Raw genomic sequence first — 19,623 nt, forward strand, 5'->3', positions numbered from 1 at the left:
GGACTTCGGCCTCGGAAGCTCTGGCTATGACGATTGATCGATTCAAGGATCGTGTATGCACTGTCTCTGAAGAAGGATTACATTACGGAATACGATGGAAAGCCAATCATCACCACATAATCTCCGACTACTGCAGTATTACTCCACCGCCTCAGAAGCTGTTGTTCTTCTTCTTGCTCGATCCCCTGTTCTCCTTCTCTGGGCTCAAGCTCTGTATTCATTGTCAGTTGGCTATCCTCGAACTCGGACGGCTGTAGACAGATTCACCTTTGACTTTCGGCCATTCCGATCAGGACTCTTCTTCCCTGGGCTCTGCGACTGTTCGTTTCCATTAGTACGCGGCGACAATGACATACCTCGTGCCAAAGACCAGCATATGTTGAAGTGCAACGACGACTATCGACTAAACTCACCTTCGCCTTCTGATTGCCCGGCCAGCGTCCAGACAAAATTTCCGTCCCGGCAACGACCGGATTGCCCACCGCCTCCCCAAAACGCAAGGGGCGCGCGCACTCCACCTTCCTCGGCGGTGATGTCTTCTTCGGCGAAGGCTTCTTCGGGCTAGGCTTCTTGGCCACCTTCTTCGTAGCCTTATCCGCCTTCACCTTCGCCTTCGAAGGAGAAGAAGCAGGCTTCTTGACAGTTTTCTTCGGGCTCTTGTCAGCAGCCTTCTTCGGAGCAGCAGCGGCCTTCGTCGGCGCCGGCTTAGGCTTGGGCTTTGCGGCGGCAGCAGGTTTGGCGGCTGCTTTCTTGACGGGAGGCTTCTTTGCCGCAGCCGCCTGCTTTTTGACCGGAGCCTTCTTCGCCGCGGGCTTCTTCTTCGTAACGCCGGCGGACTTGGTTCGCGGGCCGGCACCTTTCTTGTTAGGCGATGGAGCGGCTGGCTTGGGAGCCGCTGCTTTGGCTTTCTCCTGAGGAGGCAGACGAGGTCAGTCTTTGTTGTCGCGCGAGCTGCGCCAACAGCACTCCCAGCGGAAAGGCGAAGAGGAGACGACAAGCAGGTAGGTCACTTACGATAGCCTTGATACGCGCACTCGGGGCGCGGGTCGGCGCAGCCTTAGTCGTGCGCGCTTTCGCCATGGTGATTGGTGTCGCGTGCTGTGTAATCGCGGTCAGTCAGCCATGCCTCGCCATACCAACAACAGCATCGCGCGACATACGCAAGAAACTCTGATCGATCGACAAAGCCGTGACTTTACGGTGTCGTGGTGAGCGCGTGTCGGGAAGGTAAGCTACCAATTTGCCAAATTCAACGAAACACCACAACACGAGGCAAGGCAAGGTAAAGATACCCAACGAGCGGAGAAAAGGCTGCCAATCACACAGCCCTTAAGACCACGAGTCTTCACGCGCTCCAAATAGTCTAGACGAGAGTCTTTCTCGACAATCTGCATTGTTTACGTTTACGAGAGAGAGATGATCCGTCATTCCAGGGCGGAGCGGCGCAAAATTGCAAACCGCACCTCCAACCACCACAGCCTCCACTCCCCTAGCATTCCTGTCCTCCGAATCCAAACAAAAAAAGCAAATCATTAACGTCAAGCTCTAGTAGCGAGGCCAAAGACAGAGGAGACACCAGGCAAATGCAATCAAAGTAAACTTTTTTGTTTTCCTCCTCCACCATATTCCGTCTTCCATCGTTCTTCCACATTGTGCACATTTCAAGTCGTATCCGTGTCCATATCCGTGTATTCCAAACTCGCGTTCCTCTCCCCGCTTCTTCTCTTTCTCACCTAGTTAAGCAGCGCCTGCGCGCTCTTGGCCATGCGCTTGTTCATGAAAGCGAAGAAGCTGACGGGGCTGGCGCTGATGCCCATGCTGTAGATGAAGCGGGAGGCGAGGAAGGAGCCAAAGATGGCGCGGAGGTAGGCTTCGGGGACCTGTTGTGAAACGTATCGTTAGCAAAAAAAGGTCTTCTTCGTGTTTTCTTCGACAGGGAGAAGACGATACGTACCCTCTCGAGAATATTGTCCAGCCCGATCTGCTGCAACAGCAACTGCGGCAGCGCGTCGCCCAGCACGCTCCTGCGCAGCTGCAGGTTGTCCCACAGCTCCGTGGCCTGCAGCTCCTCGTCCATGCGCGTGATGGCCACACTGAGCCTGTCGGACAAAATGCTGCGCGACTCGCCCGTGGCCTCGCCCTCGCGCCACAGCGTCTCGAACTCCAGGCGCGCGTTCTCGCGGATCGTCGCCTGCACCTGGCGGACGTAGGCCTGGTAGAAGTCCGGCACGGAGCCGTCGGGCTTGACGCACATGTGCTCGATGAAGCCCGCCTCGTCGAAAGAGAGGGACGCGAGGACCTCGAGGGAGGAGGAGGTGACGCCGCCCTTGTTGGCGGAGGCGTCTTTGAAGACGATGGCGCCGGCCTTCTCGAGGCGGAGCTTGGCCTCCTGGGTGATGAAGAGGTTGGCGCCCTCGACGATGTAGGGGATGCTGGGCTTGCCGTCGGCGATGAGGCGCGTGGCGGAGGAGAAGTCGATGCTCTCGGGGCGGCCGCCGCAGGGGACGAACATGTCGAATTGTTCTTGGTTGCGGAGGTGGAAGGTGTTGCGGAAGGTGGTGCCGTTGTTGACGACCTCGCCGGAGGGGAGCTTGACGTTGTTCTCCTCGACGAGCACGCGGTAGCCCGCGGAGGAGAGCTTGGTGATGTCGAAGTTGTTGATCATCTTGCGCTCCGAGGCCAGGCGGAGGAGCTCGGCGCGGTCGATGCCGTTAGGATCGACCAGCACGCCGGCACCGTCGACGATGGCGACATACTTCTCCTTGCCGAGCAGGATCTCGTTGGAGCCGAGGTCGCCGTCGGGGCCGCCGGTCTGCAGCTTGCGGACCTGGCTCTCGTCCAGGTTGAGCTTGCGGTAGATGCCTGTCACGTACTCGCGGACACTGAGAGTGGTCATGCCGTACTTGTCGTGAGGAATGCCGCCGAGCTTGGGGCTCTTGCCAGTGAAGAAAGACTTCCACCAAGGCGCACCACGGCTGCGGGCGTGCTCGGTGGCCCAGTTGACGAGGTCGGCGGTGTTCTCGTCCGGACCCATGAAGAGGATCTCCTGCTTGCCGTGGAGATCGACAATGGGATCCTTGATACCAGGACTGGTAGGAGGGAGGAGCAAGTCCATGATCGAATCGATGTACTTCTCGAATGCGACCGTCATCTTGTCCTGGTGCTGGAAGTCGAGCAGCACGACACCCTTGCTGCCGCCTTCAGGGATATCCTTGTTCTTCTTTTGCTGGGTGTTGGCGAGGTTGTAGTTCTCGTCGAACAGCGAGCGGGCGTTTATCGCGTATGCCTCGCGACTCCTAGATTTCACGATACGGATACCGCCGCGCGCGACATCCCTGAAGCGCAGATGGAAGCCTCTGAATTCGGAGCTGATGACCAAGAACATGCCGTACAGGGGCTGTGCGTACTCCTCTGAGGGCAGGAAGCTGGGGTTCAGACGGAAAGAAAGAGCGACCTTGGTGGGGGTGTAGAAGTTGGTCTTGAGGACGGCGTTGTTGAAGATGCGGAAGGCCGACATGACCATCATGTGGTGCTCGTTGACGGTGTTCTTGGAGATCAGGTCTTTCAGCTCGTTGTCCGGTAGCGCCCTGTCGATGGACATGCGCTGGTAAGACAGTGTGGGGAGGAAGTTATCCGCATCGCCTCGAGTCTGGACGTAATGCAGGTTGGCGAATGCGAGGTAGAGAGCGCGGATGAGATCAGGGTACTGATCAATGATCTCGAGAATGTAGTCGGCGGTGAAGGTCTCGTTACGCAGACGCTTCTTCAACTTAGCGAGAATCTCAGCGTGGACGGTGTTACTTGAGTCCAAGACTGAGGCGAGGGTGTTGTACTCGTTGCCGAGTCTGTTGAGGAAGTGCTGGGTGAAGATCCACACGCAGTGCGCGTAGATCGCCTCTTGCAGCGACAGACGTCCAGAAATGAAGTGGGCCTGGAAGCGGTTCTGAGGAATGCAGTAGAGGAGGGAGATCTCCTTCATGATCTGGTGGATGCTGGCCTCAATCGGAGGGTGCTTGCTGGAAGCATTGGGCGCAGGCGCAAGGTACATGGAAATGATGGTGATGCCGTTGGAGAACTGCTCAACGTACTTCCTGGAAGAAGTCAAGCCGTAGTAGTGGTAAAGACTGCTGAGGGCAGAGAAGAGGCCGAGAGCAGAGCCCTGCTTGAAACCAACAATGAGGCGCTTCTCGCGCATGCCCTCGATGTCGTACATGTCAATGACAGGGCCGGTGCGGGTGACGACCTGGTCAAGGATGCCCTGGTAGATCATCTTGGTGTTGTTGGTGGCCTTGAGCAGGAAGCGCTCATCTCCAAGCTCTTCAATTCTGGTCTCGCCCGGAGCCGGGTTCTTGTTTTTGAAACTCGACTGATAGACGAAGTAGCAGCGAATCGACTGCTGAGCATCTGAAGGCGCGCGGAAGGTCTCAACGCGGTAGCTGTTGCCGCCTCTGCTGCCATCCAGGTATTTGGATTCAAGCCTCGACTCGTAGCCAGGTCCCGAGGCGTTGGTCACGCCGGGAGCGCTGGTGTCAATGTAGACCGCGTGGTCGGTATCCTCCTTGTCCAGTTGAATCACCATCTTGTTGTCGCCCCGGGCGTACGCAGCCACCTTGGCCGCCCACAGCGAGTGGATGTGGCTGGCGATGGCCTGCACGCTCTCAGTGCTGAAGTACATGTCGTCGATGCCGAGGGCATTGTAGAACCACTCGACTTCGGTCTTGACGAAGTCCTCGGGGATAAACTCTGCGCGGTCGAGCTCGGCCACGACGTCCTCCATCTGCTGCTCTTTGCCCTCGAATTTGGGCGCGACATAGCCGCTGCCGGTTTCTTGGAGGATGTGCGGGGTCTGAACGGGCGAGGCGGTGCCGGGCACGCCCAGATGTGTAGGCTGAGGCGAAGGCTGGCGGCCAGGCTCGCGGATGACGGTGTCGAGGTGCTTGTTCACGGGTTTGGCAACGCCGTTGGCGATGCCATTGGGTGTGGGTGAAGCCATGTTGGCGGGGTGTATGTGTATGCGTGTATGTGTAGCGTTCGTCTCGTTCGTGGGACGATGGCGGGGTTCTTTTCACCAGAGCGCTCGGCTGCGTCGGTGTAGGAGTGTATGAGGGCGGATCTAGAGGTCCGGAGGGTCTAGAGGTCTTTGTAGCGAGAAGTCAGAGGCCGCTCGGTCTATGTGAGGGCAAATTCCGGGCAGAATCAGATGACTGTTCCTGAGGCGGTGGACTTGAAACCTTGCTTACCTGGAGCGTCGCCAATGGCGTCGGCTGGAGCTTTCTTATCGGCTCAAGGTGACACGAGATGCACCAAAAATAAAGGATCGCCTGGAACGAGAGGCAAACTCGCGATAAGGCGGACAGCGAGAGGCGTGTGAGTGAGTGCGGTGAGGGTGCGGTACGCGTGGCAGTGATCGTAATTCTCGCATCCAAGACAGCCTCGTGGCCCTCGCGGCATTTATATACCTACACGCATCGTCTCTGCTCTCACGTCAACGCCCGTCCAACACACGCAAGGCCGGCTGCCCTCGGCCTATGCAGCTTGCCAGCTCCACCACGAACGCACCTCACGCACCCACTGCCGCCGACCACACCGGCCGCTAAGCGTGCCGTACCTGAAGATCGCGCCGGCCCAGAGCCAATGCCTTCTCCAGATTTTCTCTTCCCCAGCACGTGAGGCCGCCGCTCGGAGTCTGGCGCGCCAAAAGCCTCGCAGCATAGCGTAATACCACCGCGCCTTTGACACATCGCCGGCCCAGCCCAGGCGGCTGCACCCGATCGCCCCAGACGCCTTCACCTCGCCGCCGGGCCTGTCCACGGGGCCTCCGCGTGGAGCAGCCTCTTGGGGTATCCTCTCTATTTCCATTACCCCTTCATTACCCCCAGTATTGAGCAGACCCGCTTGGCCTGCGAGCACGCGGCTCCGCGCCCGCGGACGATGCGGTAACCTGAGGGTAATGTGTACTTACCCTGCTGCCGTCTGACCACATTGGTGCGCGATTTCTTCCCCGGCTGCCCCAGAAAGAGGCGCTCGCGGGTTCCCTCATAACCAGCACACCCGCCCACTTGGCGGAGGCTGCAAACTATTTCGGAACCACTCCAGCCAGCCAGCCAGCCAGCCTTGTGGGGAAGGCGAGGCTTGCTTTGGGGCTGAGGCCGCCTGAGGGCTGACTGATCGCTCCAGACTTCACCTCTGTCGTTCAGCTATTGAACATGTCTGGAGGAAGTTGTCACGAGCACTGATCGGAAAAAGCAGTGACTTCCCGCTGACCATACTGAACATCGCTTCATTAAGGTAGGAGGGATCAGGCTCCCAATCCGTGCAGAAAGAAAAGCCGCCGAACGCTCGCACACTCACCAACCAGCCATCCGCACCTACAAGGCTACAACGCGCACTGCGTGCCATTCATCGTGCAGAACGGCATCTGCACCGGCTCCGCCATAACACCCCTCGCAACCAACCGCTCCCTCATATCGCTCAAGCGCGGGCTCGCCTCAATCTGACTCCGATTCCTGCCCTCAGCATCCTTCGCCCCGCTCCAAAGCACCTCCGCCGCCGCGCACGCCCTCGGCCACACCATACGATCCAGATTCACCGCGTCCGTCTGCTCGGACCAGATGTGCGTCTCACCTCCAAGCACGAGGTGTGTCGCGTTCGCAGGAACGCCGGCCAGCGGGTCGTAGCTGTACATGACGCGCCAGTTGTGGCGCGGCGAGCAGTAATCTGCGTACGGCCAGAACTGCTCCGATGACGCGCCGGGGCGGAAGTCGAGCCACTGCCCGCTGCCGCAGTCGAGGTACCAGTAGTTGTAGTTGCCCCCGAGCACGCGGTGGCCCTGCGCGGCCACGGCCGCGACGTTGGCGTCGCTCTGCCAGCTCTGCACGATCGTGTTGGCCGGGAGGGTGAGGTTCCAGTCCAGCAGCATCTCTTCCCAGACGAGCGGCACGAAGCCCGCGCCCGTCACTTGCGCCATGTTGCGGTCCATGAAGGCTTGCATCAGCGGCTGCAGGACCGCGGACTCGTTGCTGCGCACCGTGTCGTCCAGGTTGTACGAGTTCTTGTTGACCTCGTCGCCGCCGAGGTGGAAGTAGGCCGCCAGCGGCTTTAGGCGCGGCAGCAGGTCGTCGAACAGCGCTTCGAGGAAGTCGTCCACGGCGCTCGAGTTCAGCTTCAGCGTGCCCGACGGCGGCTCGGCCGCGTACGTGTCCCAGTTGGGCAGCTGCTCGAAGGCCGCGATCAGCTCCGGCCGGCTGTGCCAGATGGACGCCGTGTGGCCCGGCTGGTCGATCTCGAGCACCACCTGCACGCCCAGCAGCGCGCCGTACTCCTGCACCGCGCGCACGTCCTCGGGCGAGTAGATCTGGAAGGCCGCGTAGGCGCCCTTGCCGGCCAGGTCCGGCATGGAGGGGATCTCGAGCGGCCAGGCCTGCGAGTCCGTGATGTGCCAGTGCAGGCGGTTGAATTTGCTGTAGGCCAGCGCGTCGATGGTGCGGTACATGTCGGCCAGCGGCTTGAAGGTGCGCGAGGTGTCGACGTTGAGGCCGCGCCAGGGGAAGAGAGGCGCGTCGGTTATGGTCACGGGGGCGAGGTTTGTGTATGCGCCGCCGGCGGTGTGTTTGTAGAATAGCTGCGTGAAGGTCGTCAGGCCGTGCGCGAGGCCGATGGAGGATGCGGCTATGATGGTCGCTTCGCCGTCTTCGGACAGGGTCAAGGTGTAGGATTCGTCGACGTCGCCGGTCATGGCCTTGAGGATGTCTTCCGAGTCGGAGCCGTTCTGCTTCAGCGCGATGGTGTGGACCAGAGCCTTGTCTCCGCTGCTGTCAGGCTCAAAACTCGAGAAGCGAGGGTTGAACTTCCACGGCACGAAGCCCTTCTCGAAAATTGTGTCGCGAGTCCGCTGGATAGCGTTCGTCACGATACGCTGAGAGGCCGAGCCGGTGTGGTTCCCATCGTTGCCGCCGTGTCCGTAAGACTTCAACTGACTCTGATACTGGTAAGTGGTTTCCTCCCCGGGCGGCAGCACATTGCATGAAGGTACCTGTTCGGCGCCATTGTAGGTCACCTTGACGCTCTGCTCGATCCAGAGTACTTGGTCACCGTGCTCGTAAGAGGAAGGCAACGGCCAGATCGCCGATGCTGTGGCGGCGAAGAGCGTGAGGTAGGTGGAGATTAGCTTCATGATTATGTATGCTCGCAGCTTGCCGCGCGAGCTGTAATGTCGTGTTCAGAGGGTACGACTCGAGCAGAGTCGAACACAGCTCTGAGGAGGCGAAGGTGTTTGTTTTGAGACATTAACCAACGCTAGTATCCCACTCCTCTCGCCCCGGATCTGCAGACCGTGCGTGCGGAAGGCCGCGGGGTTGGGTTGGGATGCTACGGTTTCACCATGTGCCAAGCGATATGCAAGGGTCGAACGTTATTTAAGAGGTGTCGAATCTCCGCAGGTGTGCATATATTGACCCTGTGATCTGGGAAAAGCAGTTGTGTGACACGAAAGTGGAAGGCGTTCGGTGACAGCAGCCATCGACAGCCTTCTCGTTGCGACCCCGCAGAGCAGAACAGGGAACCACGAGGTCACGGCTTGCAGGCCGACGTTACACGACATGTCTGCAGGTACCGATGCCACAATACCATTGTATGCTGAACACTTCCCGTATTGTACAATGCTGCTCACGGTGTGCCCACTTGAACTGGTAGCGGTAATTGGTCAAGTGTAACATCAACTTTTATTATCATCCATATCATTCAGGCATATATCGACCGACCTACAACGGCAGCTTCTTGTGCTTGTACTGCTTTCCACCAGATCCATACATGGCAGCGGTCTGCCCATTGCCCACCAGGCGATACTCGTGAATCATCAGACCCTCCAAGCCTACAGGTCCTCTCGCGTGCACCTTGTTGGTGCTGATACCAACCTCGGTACCGAAGCCGAACCTCATACCATCGCAGAAACGCGTGCTCGCATTCCAGAACTTGCATGCAGAGTCAACGCCATTGCAGAAGCGGTCAGCGACTTCCTTGCTGGAAGTCAGCACGGCGTCGGTGTGATGCGAGCCGTGGGTGTTGATGTGATCGATGGCTGCATCAACCGCGGCGATCGGGTCTGAAGGAGTGGCGGAGACGGTCTTGATGGCGAGGACAAGGTCGAGGAACTCGGTGTTGAAGTCTGCGTCGGTGGCATCCTCGAGCTTGGTGGCCTCGTCTTTTGAGAGTTCGGTTGAAAGAGACGCTTTAGACTGCTGGTCACACTTGAGGGTGACGCCCTTTGCGATCAGCCCAGAGGCGACCGCTGGGAGAATCGTCTTTAGTGCGTCCTCGTGGACGAGCAGAGTCTCTACGGCGTTGCAGGCAGCCGGGTAGTCGGTCTTGGAGTCAACTGCGACCTTGACGGACATGTCTTTGTCGGCATCAGGATGAATGTAGAGATGGCAGAGTCCGTCGGCGTGGCCAAGTACGGGCATGTGAGCTTTTCTCTGACAGTGGCTGACGAGGTCGTTCGATCCACGGGGAATGACCAGGTCGACGTACTGGCTCAGACCGAGCAATGCGTCGACCACATCTCTGGTAGCGATCATCTGGACGGAGTCGTTGGGAACATCGGTCTTGTCGAGTGCCTTCGAAATAACAGTAGAAATGGCTTTGAAAGATTCCGTCGATTCCTTTCCACCCTTCAGGATGGCAGCATTTGCAGACTTGATCGCCAACGATGCAATGTTCGCGATGACTTCAGGACGCGCCTCGAAAATGATCAGGAGTACACCGATGGGACACGTCTGACGCTGCAGCGTCAAGCCGTCGTCAAGCCCTGTGCGTAAGTCCACCCTGCCGACTGCATCGCCGGTCAGCAGGAGGATTGAGAGAATAGAGAAGAAAAAGTGACATCGTGTTGAAGCACCTACCTGGATCTTCGAGATTCCTGACATCTTTGATACCCTGCAGCATGTCCTCGAACTTGCCTGGACGGGAAAGATCGAGACGCTTGACAATACTGGGGTTGAGTTGGCCATCCTTGGCGGACTTCTGAGCGAGTTCCAGATCTTTGGCATTAGCAGTCAAGATGTCGTCGCGCGCAGCGGCGAGAGCATCATGAACAGCATCCAAGGCATCATTTCTGGCGGACGTGGGCAGGGTCGCGAGCTTTCTTGAAGACAGCTTGGCTGCGCGTGCCGCGTCCTCGGCAGAAGCGTTAGTGAGAGACATGGCCTTGGTATATATATAATATATCCAGGTGGTTGACGGCACAGTCAAGGTACACCGCAGCGGTGGCGTCTGGTTGGTGTGATTTGCACCGATTTGACCGCAGTCGGAACGAGTCATCCAGAATTCAGGCACACATTGCCACTCGTCAGGCTGCAACGGCCCGAAGCTCGGTCCACATCCCCAGAGCTACCCAGCCATCTCCAGCCTCCGCCAAAACGCCAGCGACTAATCACCACCCACCGCTCGTGTGTGTGCCGGTACAGCGCATAGGCCCAATGCCATGCTATAGCACAGCCCTTGACGTACGCGCGTTTCAAAACTAGCTCTGTAGGTGGCTGGCTGCATCTTAGTTCTCTCACTAATAGCGCCTTCCTCGCACCAAAGCAGTCAGCCTATCCGTTCCCCATCTTGTGCTCACCTTCGACCCAGCTCTGCATCCCACCCTTCTCTAACTACCGCATCCTTCGGTACCATAGTGCAGCGGACCGACGGCTCAATGCTATCCCTCAACGATATCTTAGCCATGCGGTCGCCGCTGCGGCTCGCAACTCTCGCTACCATCACAGCAATCCTCTTCGCCCACCCTTCACATCAGCAGACATACACACAATGCGATCCCACGACACAATCATGTCCTCCCGACACCGCCCTTGGACGAGCCACCAGCGCTGACTTCACCGCCGGTCAATCTTCGGAATTCTCCCCTCAAGGCAATCCAGTCTACCAGTCTGACGGCGTACACTTGACCGTCGCGCAATCCGGCGATGCACCACAGCTTAACTCGAATTGGTATATCATGTTTGGACACGTCGAGGTGGTCATGAAGGCAGCACCTGGAGCGGGTATCGTCAGCTCTGTCGTGTTGCAATCGGATACTCTTGACGAGATTGACTGGGAATGGTTGGGAGCTGCCAACGACGAAGTGCAGAGCAACTACTTTGGCAAGGGTCAGACAACGACCTACGACAGAGCTGCAGTCCACGCAGTCACCGACTCGCAGAACCAGTTTCACACTTACACTATCGACTGGACAAATGAACGCATCGTCTGGCAGATCGATGGCCAGACAGTACGAGTCCTTGAGGAAAGTGACGCTCATGGCCAATTCCCTCAAACTCCCTGTCAGTTCAAGCTCGGCATTTGGAGTGGTGGTGATCCTGGCAACCCACAGGGTACCATTGGCTGGTCTCGCGGTCCAACCGACTACACCCAAGGACCTTTCACTATGGTCGTACAATCTGTCTCTGTCATTGACTATTCTACCGGTGACAAGTACAGCTACGGCGATCAGAGTGGCACCTGGGGAAGCATTGTCGCTGAAAACGGCCAAGTCAATGCGAATGTCGGTGCAGCAAGCGGTACTGACACCACTGCTCCCCAAGTGTCATCGGCAGCTGCTAGCGGTAACCCCGAACCTTTCGAGGGCACCCACCGTAGTCAAGAGGGCACCTACACAACCCCAAGCGTTTACCCTTGGGTTCCTCAGTCGACAACTTTCAGCTCTGCTCCGGCTGTCACCAACACCAACTACCCTGGCCTTCCATCTGGGTGGACCGTCGCTTCCAACGGAAAAGTCGTTCCACCCAGTGCGGCCCCAGTGAGTAAGAACCTCCCAGAGCGCTCACCCCTGACTGATCTTATGTACTAACAAATCATTCCAGTCGACATCCCCTCCCGTCTCGTCGCCCTTGTTGCCGGCGGCCTCAGTTGCGGGCTACTGTTCCGCTTCTGGGTATAAAGTCGTGACGTCCTACGACGTCCAGGGCTTCCTCACCACAGCCACTGTTGGCGAAGGTATCTCCACCGGTTTCGACGAGCGCGGTTTCCCCACGACTCTATACCCTGCGAACTGCCCGACCTCCAACTTTCCAATGAAAGCCGGCGAGATCCTGCAGGCGAGCACGATCGTCCGCGGCGAGCAAGAGTCTTCAGCAGAGTCCGAAGTCTCGTCTTCGTCTGGGCCAGTCGTGCTCCCGACGGACTCAGGGCCCGGCATCGCAACAGGAGTCGCACCTCCACAATCCGGAGGCATCAGACAGGTTTCCCAGCAACCTGTCTCTTTCACAGCATGTGTCTTGGCGTTAGTATTTTTGATCTTTGCATAGCGGGACCGGCGCTTCATCTGATGGTTTTGACGATTCCCTTTTGAATGAGTTTTGGATTATCGAAGCAAGCCAAGCGCTGGTGCTGCGAGGATGGTTTCCTCTTGTCTTGGGAATATAAAAAGAAAAAGGATGGTGCGGGGGCTTCTTGTAGATATGTGTCATAAATTGATGGTCAAGTTCTCAGCGATTTGCCATTGTTTTCTGGTTCCGACTCTTAATTTTAGTACTTTTCCCGTCCAGCCTCGTCTGGATTTCAATGGCTTTTTGTGTCTCAGCCGCACGCTTTCTGGCATCGCATCTCACAGTCACATCTTAGTCATCCCCATATTATCGGAAAATTCCACTCGACGTTACATCGCCAGTCGTATCGCAACAACACCGTCCAAAACACATCGTCTAATGAGTCATCCACAATTCCATTCAAGTCCACCATAAGCTACGGACACCCGGTCCCATTGATCCCATCCTCACCCCTTCGATCGCCCTCACATCACCTCGTCCATCCTAACCCCAACCCGAACCCTAACAACCCCAACACACCCAACGACAACAACGACATCCAATCCTCGAAAACTCCAAAATCAAAATCAAACCCCTCCCGCCCCGACAAAAATGACAGACCCCTCAACCCTCCCAACCCCACCCCTAACAACCCTCCAAACCCCCCGCCTCACCCTCCGCACCGCGCTTCCTTCCGACCTCCCATCCCTCCTCCCCATCATCACCGACCCGGCCACGATGGAATTCACCTCGGGCGTCGTCCCGAAGGGCGATTTGGCCCGGGCGGAGAAGTGGGTTAGCGCGAGGGTGTTGGGGGAGGGGGTGTTTAATTTCGTGGTGTTGAAGAGGAAGGAGGATGGAGGGGAAGGGGAGCTGGTGGGGATCATGGGCAGCTATGCGTGGCCGGAGGTCGGGTATTTGGTGCATCCTGGTAAGTTACTTGTTTTTTTCATTTTGGTCTTGGTTTCGGTTTTGTTCATTTCCCTCAAGAGGGGAGATCCTCGTTCTGTTCCTGGGTTTCCCTTCTTTTCCTCTCCTCCCTTCATTCCCTTCCAGCTTCAGTGAGCAAACCCCCAAGAAAGAGCACCTGCACCGAACACCCCCCCGCCCCCGTCCTCGGCCCATCACCCCATCCATCCCCACCAGGCTAACAACCCCTCCCCCCTCCCAGCCCACACAGGCAAAGGCTACGCAACCGAAGCCCTGCAAGCTTTCATCCCGGCTTTCTTCGCCCGCATGCCCCCCTCCTGCTCTCCCTCCACGCCAGGCTTCGACTACATCGAAGCCTACGTCGTCGCCCCCAACGCCGCTTCCGCGCGCGTCCTGGAGAAGTGCGGGTTCCGCGCTGTGCGGACGCTCGAGGACGAGTTTGAGTGCGAGAGGCTGGGGAGGGTGGATACGGTTGTTTGGAGGGTGGGGAGGCCGGGGTCGGGGGAGTTGATGGGGAGGGAGGGCGAGGGGGAGGGTTTTGTGCCGCCGGTTCAGTAGGAGTGGTAGTAGGGAGGGGATGAATTGGAGGGGAGGAGGTGGGTTTGGTGCTGTGACGGTGTTCTTGTGGGGATGGTCGAGAGGGAGGGTCAGTGGATTGAGGAAGAGCAAGGCGTGCGTGCGGTGCGACGGTGATGTTCACGTTGGAACAAAATCTGGCCACAGCGTTGTCGTCGACGAGTAGTGGAGTGAGCGCCGAGTGAGTAAAGTATCATTCCCCCTCCTGCCGGCGAGACTCCAGCCGACGAAGAGCAAACGAGCCAAAGACCACCTACTCAAACGTCTATTCACACCGGGAAATAAGGGAGGAAAGCAAGCAAGCAAGCAAGCAACCGCCTACTAGTTATGTATATATACCCACTACGATACAAGCCATCCTACCGCACCTCTCCCTGACCACCTCAAAGCAGCCAAGAAGCAAAGAAAGAAACCCCCTTCTCCTCACCATCCGTGTTCGCTTTCCCCCTTCTGAACTCCCACCCAAGCGACGCCGAATCCAGAAAGAAGCCTATCTCCGGCTCCGGCTCCTTCGGCCGCAGACGGTACTTAGCACCTCGCCTAAATCACACCCTGCACCCACCCTGCATCCAGCCAGCGCCAGAGCCAGGCGAGGCCCGCAAGCGAAGTTTGACTTGAACGCGAGCGGGACATGGGTGGTAGTAGGACTTCGGGGGCGGATGACAGGGTTGTTTTTGGGATGGGCTGGCTGATATGCAGGGCGGTTCGCTCGGCTGCGCTGCGCTGCGTGTCTCGCGTTTGTATTTATGATTTCCTGCGAAGCAGGGATTGGTTGGTCCGGGGAATGGTGTTTGAGAGCAGGGGAGGCGAGGCGTGGACGCGGCGGGCGAGGATGGAGTCGCTAGATGTTCACGTCGGCGCGGGGAGAGCGGAGAAGGAAGTAGAGGGGGAGAGGGGGAGTGAGAGGTGGAATGGTTCAGACGTTTGATTGATCGATCTAATCGTACAGGTCTTTTTGGTCAAAAGTATGATATGATAGGTAAAAATAGGAAGGGAGTCTGCAGTGCCATTTCGTTGTGATATCTGTGTCCATCATGACATGACACGAAGACTGCTGTGCTGCGTGCTAGAGCCGACAGCTTTGGTGTAGCGCTAATGGTATCTCGAAACATAAAAAGTAAACAGGAACAAGAGAAAAAAAAAAGACTCATTCGCCATACATCAAGACCGAGGCCCGGACGAGGCCGAATGTCTATTAAATTTTTTTTCCTTCAGGTAGTAGTGCACAGCACCATTCCAACGGCAAATTAAAACGATCAAGCAAGCAAGCAAGCGATCACGACTCAGCGTGGCCGCCAGCCGCCTTCTCGCGCTCCGCCTTCTCGTAGGCCTGCGCGTGCCTGTCGCCCGCGGCGACGGGGTGCTGGTGGTCGACGCTGCTCTCGCTGGGCTCCTTGCCCTCGAGCATCTGGGAGTGGCCCGCGATGCCGTGGCGCTCGCCCTGAGGGATGTTGTGGCCCTCGCCGTTCTGCTCGCCGGTCGCGGGGGTCCAGGCGAGGTAGTCGCGGCGGACCTCGACGTAGTCGTAGGCGAACTCGCCGAGCTGGTCGTCGTCCATGCCGAGGAGTTCGGCCTCCTCCGACGCGCGCAGGTGCAGGCCGGGGATGAAGTTGATGGCGTAGGCGATCAGGGCGGACACGACGAAGGTGTAGGCGGTGCAGGCGACGATGTAGGCGATCTGCTTGTAGATGCTGGCGAAGTTGCCGGTGAGGAAGCCGCCGACGGAGGAGTCGGCTTCGGCGACGCCCTGCAGGCCGACGATGTAGTCGGCGCCGAGGAAGGCGTTGAAGAGGAGTCCGACCATGCCGGCGACGCCGTGCTCGGCGAAGACGTCCATGGAGTCGTCGATCTTGATCCAGTACTTGATCTTGGTGGAGAAGTTGGCGACGACGCCGGTGACGATGCCGAGGATGACGGAGCCCCAGGGGGTGAGGTAGCCGGAGGCAGGGGTGGCGGCGACGAGGCCGGAAATGAGGCCGGAGCACCAGCCGACCATGGACCACTTGCGGGCGAGGCGCCAGTCGAGGAGAACCCAGGTCATGGCACCGAAGCAGCCGGTGAGGTTGGAGTTCCAGCAGGCCATGACGGCGCGGAGGTTGGCGCCGAAGGAGGAGCCACCGTTGAAGCCGAGCCAGCCGAACCAGAGGAAGACGGTGCCGAGGGTGATGAGGGAGACGTTGTGAGGGCGGAAGTTGAGCATCATCTTTTCTTGACGACGGCCGAGAACCCAGGAGTAGGCGAGAGCGGCCATACCGGAGACGATCTCGACAGGTCCACCGCCGGCGTAGTCGAGGACACCCCAGCTGAAGGCCCAACCGTTGGCACCCCAAGCCCAGCAGGCGACGGGGCAGTAGACGATGGTGGCCCAGAAGAAGATGAAGACGAAGAAGGGGATGAGACGACCGCGCTCAGCGACGGCACCTGCGGTAATGGCGGCGGTGACGGCGCAGAACTGCATCTGGTAGAAGGCGAAGAGGAGGTCGGGGATGAGGGTCGAGCCGGGACTGGGGGCGCCGAGGGTGTTCATGAGACCGAATTTGCGAAGGTTACCGATGAAGCCGTTGGTTGCGGTGTCGCTAAAGGCCAGAGAGTATCCCCAGAAATACCATTGAAAGCAGACGATAGTGTATGAACCGAGACAGGCGTAGATCATGCTCAGCGCCGACTTTCTTCTTGCGAGACCGGAGTAGAGGAAACCGAGACCGGGAACCATGAGAATGACCATGGCGGCGGAGACGAGAATGTAGGCCTGGTCACCGGCCTGGTACCATTGGTTCAGGTTTTCGACGGCTGGAAGTGTGTTAGTACTTGTTTTCCATTGTGTCTTCTCAACGATTGTGTTTCTCCCATTGGCAGTGTTGTGTGGTCACACGACAATGGAATGGCGGGAAGTGTGTGGGGTATGGAGGGACATACTGGAATCACCACCGGTGCTCTCGTTGGTGCCATTGAAGACCGCAGGGTCTCCCATCCAGGAGTACGACATGATGGCGGATGTTCAGACGGACGACGAGACCTCGTGAGGGCGGTAAGTGAAGTACAGTCGTACAATGGTCCGGGAGGCGTGGTGGCGTGGGGAGAGACGCCGTGCTGCAGCGTGGAAGCGTGCAGTGGGTGGAGGCGGACAGAGAGAGAGAGAGAGGGAGAGAGTGGGTGGATGAATAGAAGATGCGATGCTAAAACAAGGGTGGAGGCAGGCAGACGGGCAGGATGGCAGTGATAAATGGAGGGCGTTCTTGGAAGCGCAGAGGCGATCTACCCACCCGACCGGGCCCTTTCGCTCAGCAGTGCTCACCTTATCGTGCTAGGCTGTGAGGCTAGAAGGTAATTAAACGGCGCCGCGCCGAGATGCAGCTGGCAGTGCTTCCCTCGCGGCAAGTGGGTGAGGGCGCAAGGCTTGGCCCGCAGACAGCAGTGGCCCCATGGAGATGGCGAAGGGTCGGCGCTTTGCTTTTGGCCGGGCAGGATGACACGAAAGGATGGATCATAGTCTGATGAGCCGTCCTGGCCCATCCCTCCCCACGCCCGCGCGACCACTGTTGCTTCTTGCCAGGCGAGGGCCGCTCCGACTGGCACCACTACTTTACTACTCGCTGTCCTAAAGGCGATAGCGCCCGTTCATCCATTCCACAGCGCCGCTCGCGGTACACCAACAGCGCGCCAACCCAGGCAGTCAGTCAGCTTTGCGCCAACAACGCTGCCACACCGCACCACCATCCATCGCCTCTCGTCAACGGTTTCAGTGGTGGCACGCGGCGAGTCTCATGGAGCGCATGGCAGTCTGGCGCCAGTGCACTCTCCCAGTCGTCGCGGACGGGCGAGGGCGAGGGCTGGCCTTATCGAGGCAGATCGGTTCGTTGGAGTGAGGACTACCTAAAATTACGTCGGTGCTACAACGACCTGCAGCGTGATTGGGCGATAGCGACATCTGCGTGGCGGGCGCTAAGCCTTGCTTGCCGTGCCCACAAGAACCCTGATAGCGATAAGGCCGCCGCTGATTGGCGCTCGCGCTGCTTATCTGGCCCCGACCAAAGCAGTAAGGCGCCTGAGGCCCCGGCAGTCGCCCTGCGTCACGCCCTTTTGCCTTTTCGCAGCAAGCAGCGATAGATAAACACGCTGGGCGACTTGGGACCTCATCGCTTCGGGCGGAATCGGTGCGATCTCGCTGGCCTCGCTTCACCTTGCGGCGTCGACCATTCAACTGTTTGTTCCTGTCTATTTGAAATATCGCTTGGGCTGCTTGGCGGGTGGGATGTTGTTTCTCGACTCGCGATAAGCGACTGGCAAGCACAGAGACATACATGAATGATGAGGTGTACCGTACATACATCCAGCAAACAATCGCCGGCAGTATGTACCACGCTCCATCGCGCGCTCTGTAGGATCGCCACCCACCGTCCGTCCGTGTGTCCGGGTCCGCGCCGGCCGTAGAAGCAGGCCAGTCTAGAGAACATGGAACGTCACGCCCTTCCAGACCCGCTCTCCATCCGTCCTGAACTTTTTTCCAGACCCTTTCCTCCGCGGCACTGGCTGGCACTACTACTACTTTGACATGTGCCAGCGACATCGACCGCTCTCCGACATGCGCCGAGTGGTCGCAAGTACTGTAGTCTCGCCAGCGGGTCTCTCAACCCCAGTCTTCAACTCAACTACCGCTCTCTGATGAATTGCGGGTGAATGCATAGCACAGTACAGTAGTACAATCTGAACAGCCTACAGCCCGGCGAAACAAAGAGCCCACGCCACGCTCGCGTGCCCGATCCCGCAGCGCAGCCCAGTCTCGCGTGCCTCTGCTCACGCTCCAGACACCCACAATCCCGCGCCTCCAATTGGCCCTTGATAACGCTCTCACAAGCGCACCCTCCGGCCCGCGACCCATCTCATGCGCCACGCGCTCTGCCTAGAATCCGAAGCCCTGCGCTAAACGGACTGCTGTTCTGCGCTTACGCCAGCTGCCGCGCGCCCCCGCGCGCCGCGCCACCGGGTCCGTTGCCTATCTATCTATCTGCGAGGTCTGCTCTATCTTGTTGGTTGTTGGTGCTATCTGCGCGCTTTCGCTAGCGTGGCTGGCTTTCGTGGAGTTTGGCTTGGCTTCGAACACCACCACTGTCTCTCAGAGGCTGCTCGCGAACGCTCCTCCTATCACCGCGCGGGGAGTTTTGGGGGGGATCGGGGTTGCCAATATCTTGGTTGGCGGTTCGTCACTGGTCGACTGGTGATTTTATTTTTACCAAGAATTGTGGATGTGGGTGTGGATGCGTGCGATCGCCCTGATCGTGCCCCGGGATGTGCATATGCGGCGTTGATCATCCTCGTCTTGGTCTTGTTCTTGTCTGTCGGTGCTGAGATCCAATAGTCTGGTGTTTTATGGTGTGGTATGACAACAGACTGAGTGACTGACCGACCGACACGAGGACAGTCGACGATTCGCGCGCGATAAGCCCGTCGCGAGTCGTTGGTGAGTAGGCGTGCGCCCAACACCATCGCAGCCATCTTCTCATCCACCGTTTCCCGCACCCAACACTCCCAAACCCAGCTCCACGCGACACACGCAACCAACCCACCCCTACCTCATGTACCCCAATATCACACCAAACCCTATCACCACCGCTGTTCCCAAGCAGATCAAAGCGATCAGCGCCGCGCTGCACGCCCGCCCGCCCGCCCCCACGGCGCCGGATCTCATGCACGATTCACGCCCGTCAGAGTCCGCGGGCGCATGGCCCGCCCTTGCGTGTTTCGCTGACTCGACTCGCTACCGTCAGGTCCTGAACTCTCTTTTCTTGCTTTGGGGGAGAGAGAGAGAGGACTGGGG

General features: G+C 58.4%; 7 protein-coding genes across 7 annotated transcripts; 2 read left to right on the forward strand and 5 right to left on the reverse strand.

The window, feature by feature from the left end:
- Positions 1-151: 151 nt before the first annotated feature.
- WHR41_04927 (uncharacterized protein) lies at positions 152-1,080 on the reverse strand (the record flags this gene model as incomplete). The annotated part of the gene is made up of 4 exons (XM_069373533.1): positions 152-211; positions 268-318; positions 414-911; positions 1,015-1,080. The coding sequence occupies 4 exons, from the start codon at positions 1,078-1,080 to the stop codon at positions 152-154; spliced, it is 675 nt and encodes a 224-aa protein (XP_069229118.1).
- Positions 1,081-1,359: 279 nt separating this feature from the next.
- On the reverse strand, positions 1,360-5,491 carry WHR41_04928 (uncharacterized protein). The gene is made up of 3 exons (XM_069373534.1): positions 5,241-5,491; positions 1,955-5,169; positions 1,360-1,880 (listed from the first exon to the last, which is right to left on the reverse strand). The coding sequence occupies exons 2-3, from the start codon at positions 4,991-4,993 to the stop codon at positions 1,734-1,736; spliced, it is 3,186 nt and encodes a 1,061-aa protein (XP_069229115.1). The 5' UTR covers positions 4,994-5,169; positions 5,241-5,491; the 3' UTR covers positions 1,360-1,733.
- A 769-nt stretch (positions 5,492-6,260) lies between these two features.
- WHR41_04929 (uncharacterized protein) lies at positions 6,261-8,481 on the reverse strand. Its single transcript, XM_069373535.1, has 2 exons — positions 8,033-8,481; positions 6,261-7,978 (listed from the first exon to the last, which is right to left on the reverse strand). Exons 1-2 carry the CDS (start codon positions 8,171-8,173, stop codon positions 6,377-6,379), a joined length of 1,743 nt encoding a protein of 580 aa, XP_069229114.1. The 5' UTR covers positions 8,174-8,481; the 3' UTR covers positions 6,261-6,376.
- A 216-nt stretch (positions 8,482-8,697) lies between these two features.
- On the reverse strand, positions 8,698-10,278 carry WHR41_04930 (uncharacterized protein). Its single transcript, XM_069373536.1, has 2 exons — positions 9,897-10,278; positions 8,698-9,826 (listed from the first exon to the last, which is right to left on the reverse strand). The coding sequence occupies exons 1-2, from the start codon at positions 10,195-10,197 to the stop codon at positions 8,760-8,762; spliced, it is 1,368 nt and encodes a 455-aa protein (XP_069229229.1). The 5' UTR covers positions 10,198-10,278; the 3' UTR covers positions 8,698-8,759.
- A 90-nt stretch (positions 10,279-10,368) lies between these two features.
- WHR41_04931 (uncharacterized protein) lies at positions 10,369-12,489 on the forward strand. Its single transcript, XM_069373537.1, has 2 exons — positions 10,369-11,798; positions 11,859-12,489. Exons 1-2 carry the CDS (start codon positions 10,694-10,696, stop codon positions 11,933-11,935), a joined length of 1,182 nt encoding a protein of 393 aa, XP_069229230.1. The 5' UTR covers positions 10,369-10,693; the 3' UTR covers positions 11,936-12,489.
- Positions 12,490-12,914: 425 nt separating this feature from the next.
- WHR41_04932 (uncharacterized protein) lies at positions 12,915-13,790 on the forward strand (the record flags this gene model as incomplete). Its single annotated transcript, XM_069373538.1, has 2 exons — positions 12,915-13,233; positions 13,474-13,790. The coding sequence occupies 2 exons, from the start codon at positions 12,915-12,917 to the stop codon at positions 13,788-13,790; spliced, it is 636 nt and encodes a 211-aa protein (XP_069229227.1).
- A 930-nt stretch (positions 13,791-14,720) lies between these two features.
- Positions 14,721-17,102, reverse strand: WHR41_04933 (uncharacterized protein). Its single transcript, XM_069373539.1, has 2 exons — positions 16,725-17,102; positions 14,721-16,598 (listed from the first exon to the last, which is right to left on the reverse strand). Exons 1-2 carry the CDS (start codon positions 16,792-16,794, stop codon positions 15,085-15,087), a joined length of 1,584 nt encoding a protein of 527 aa, XP_069229228.1. The 5' UTR covers positions 16,795-17,102; the 3' UTR covers positions 14,721-15,084.
- Positions 17,103-19,623: the final 2,521 nt, after the last annotated feature.

Source organism: Cladosporium halotolerans (genome assembly GCF_011745625.1).
Source record: "Cladosporium halotolerans strain TM138-S3 chromosome Unknown Sca16, whole genome shotgun sequence".
Classification (NCBI taxonomy): Eukaryota; Fungi; Ascomycota; class Dothideomycetes; order Cladosporiales; family Cladosporiaceae; genus Cladosporium; species Cladosporium halotolerans.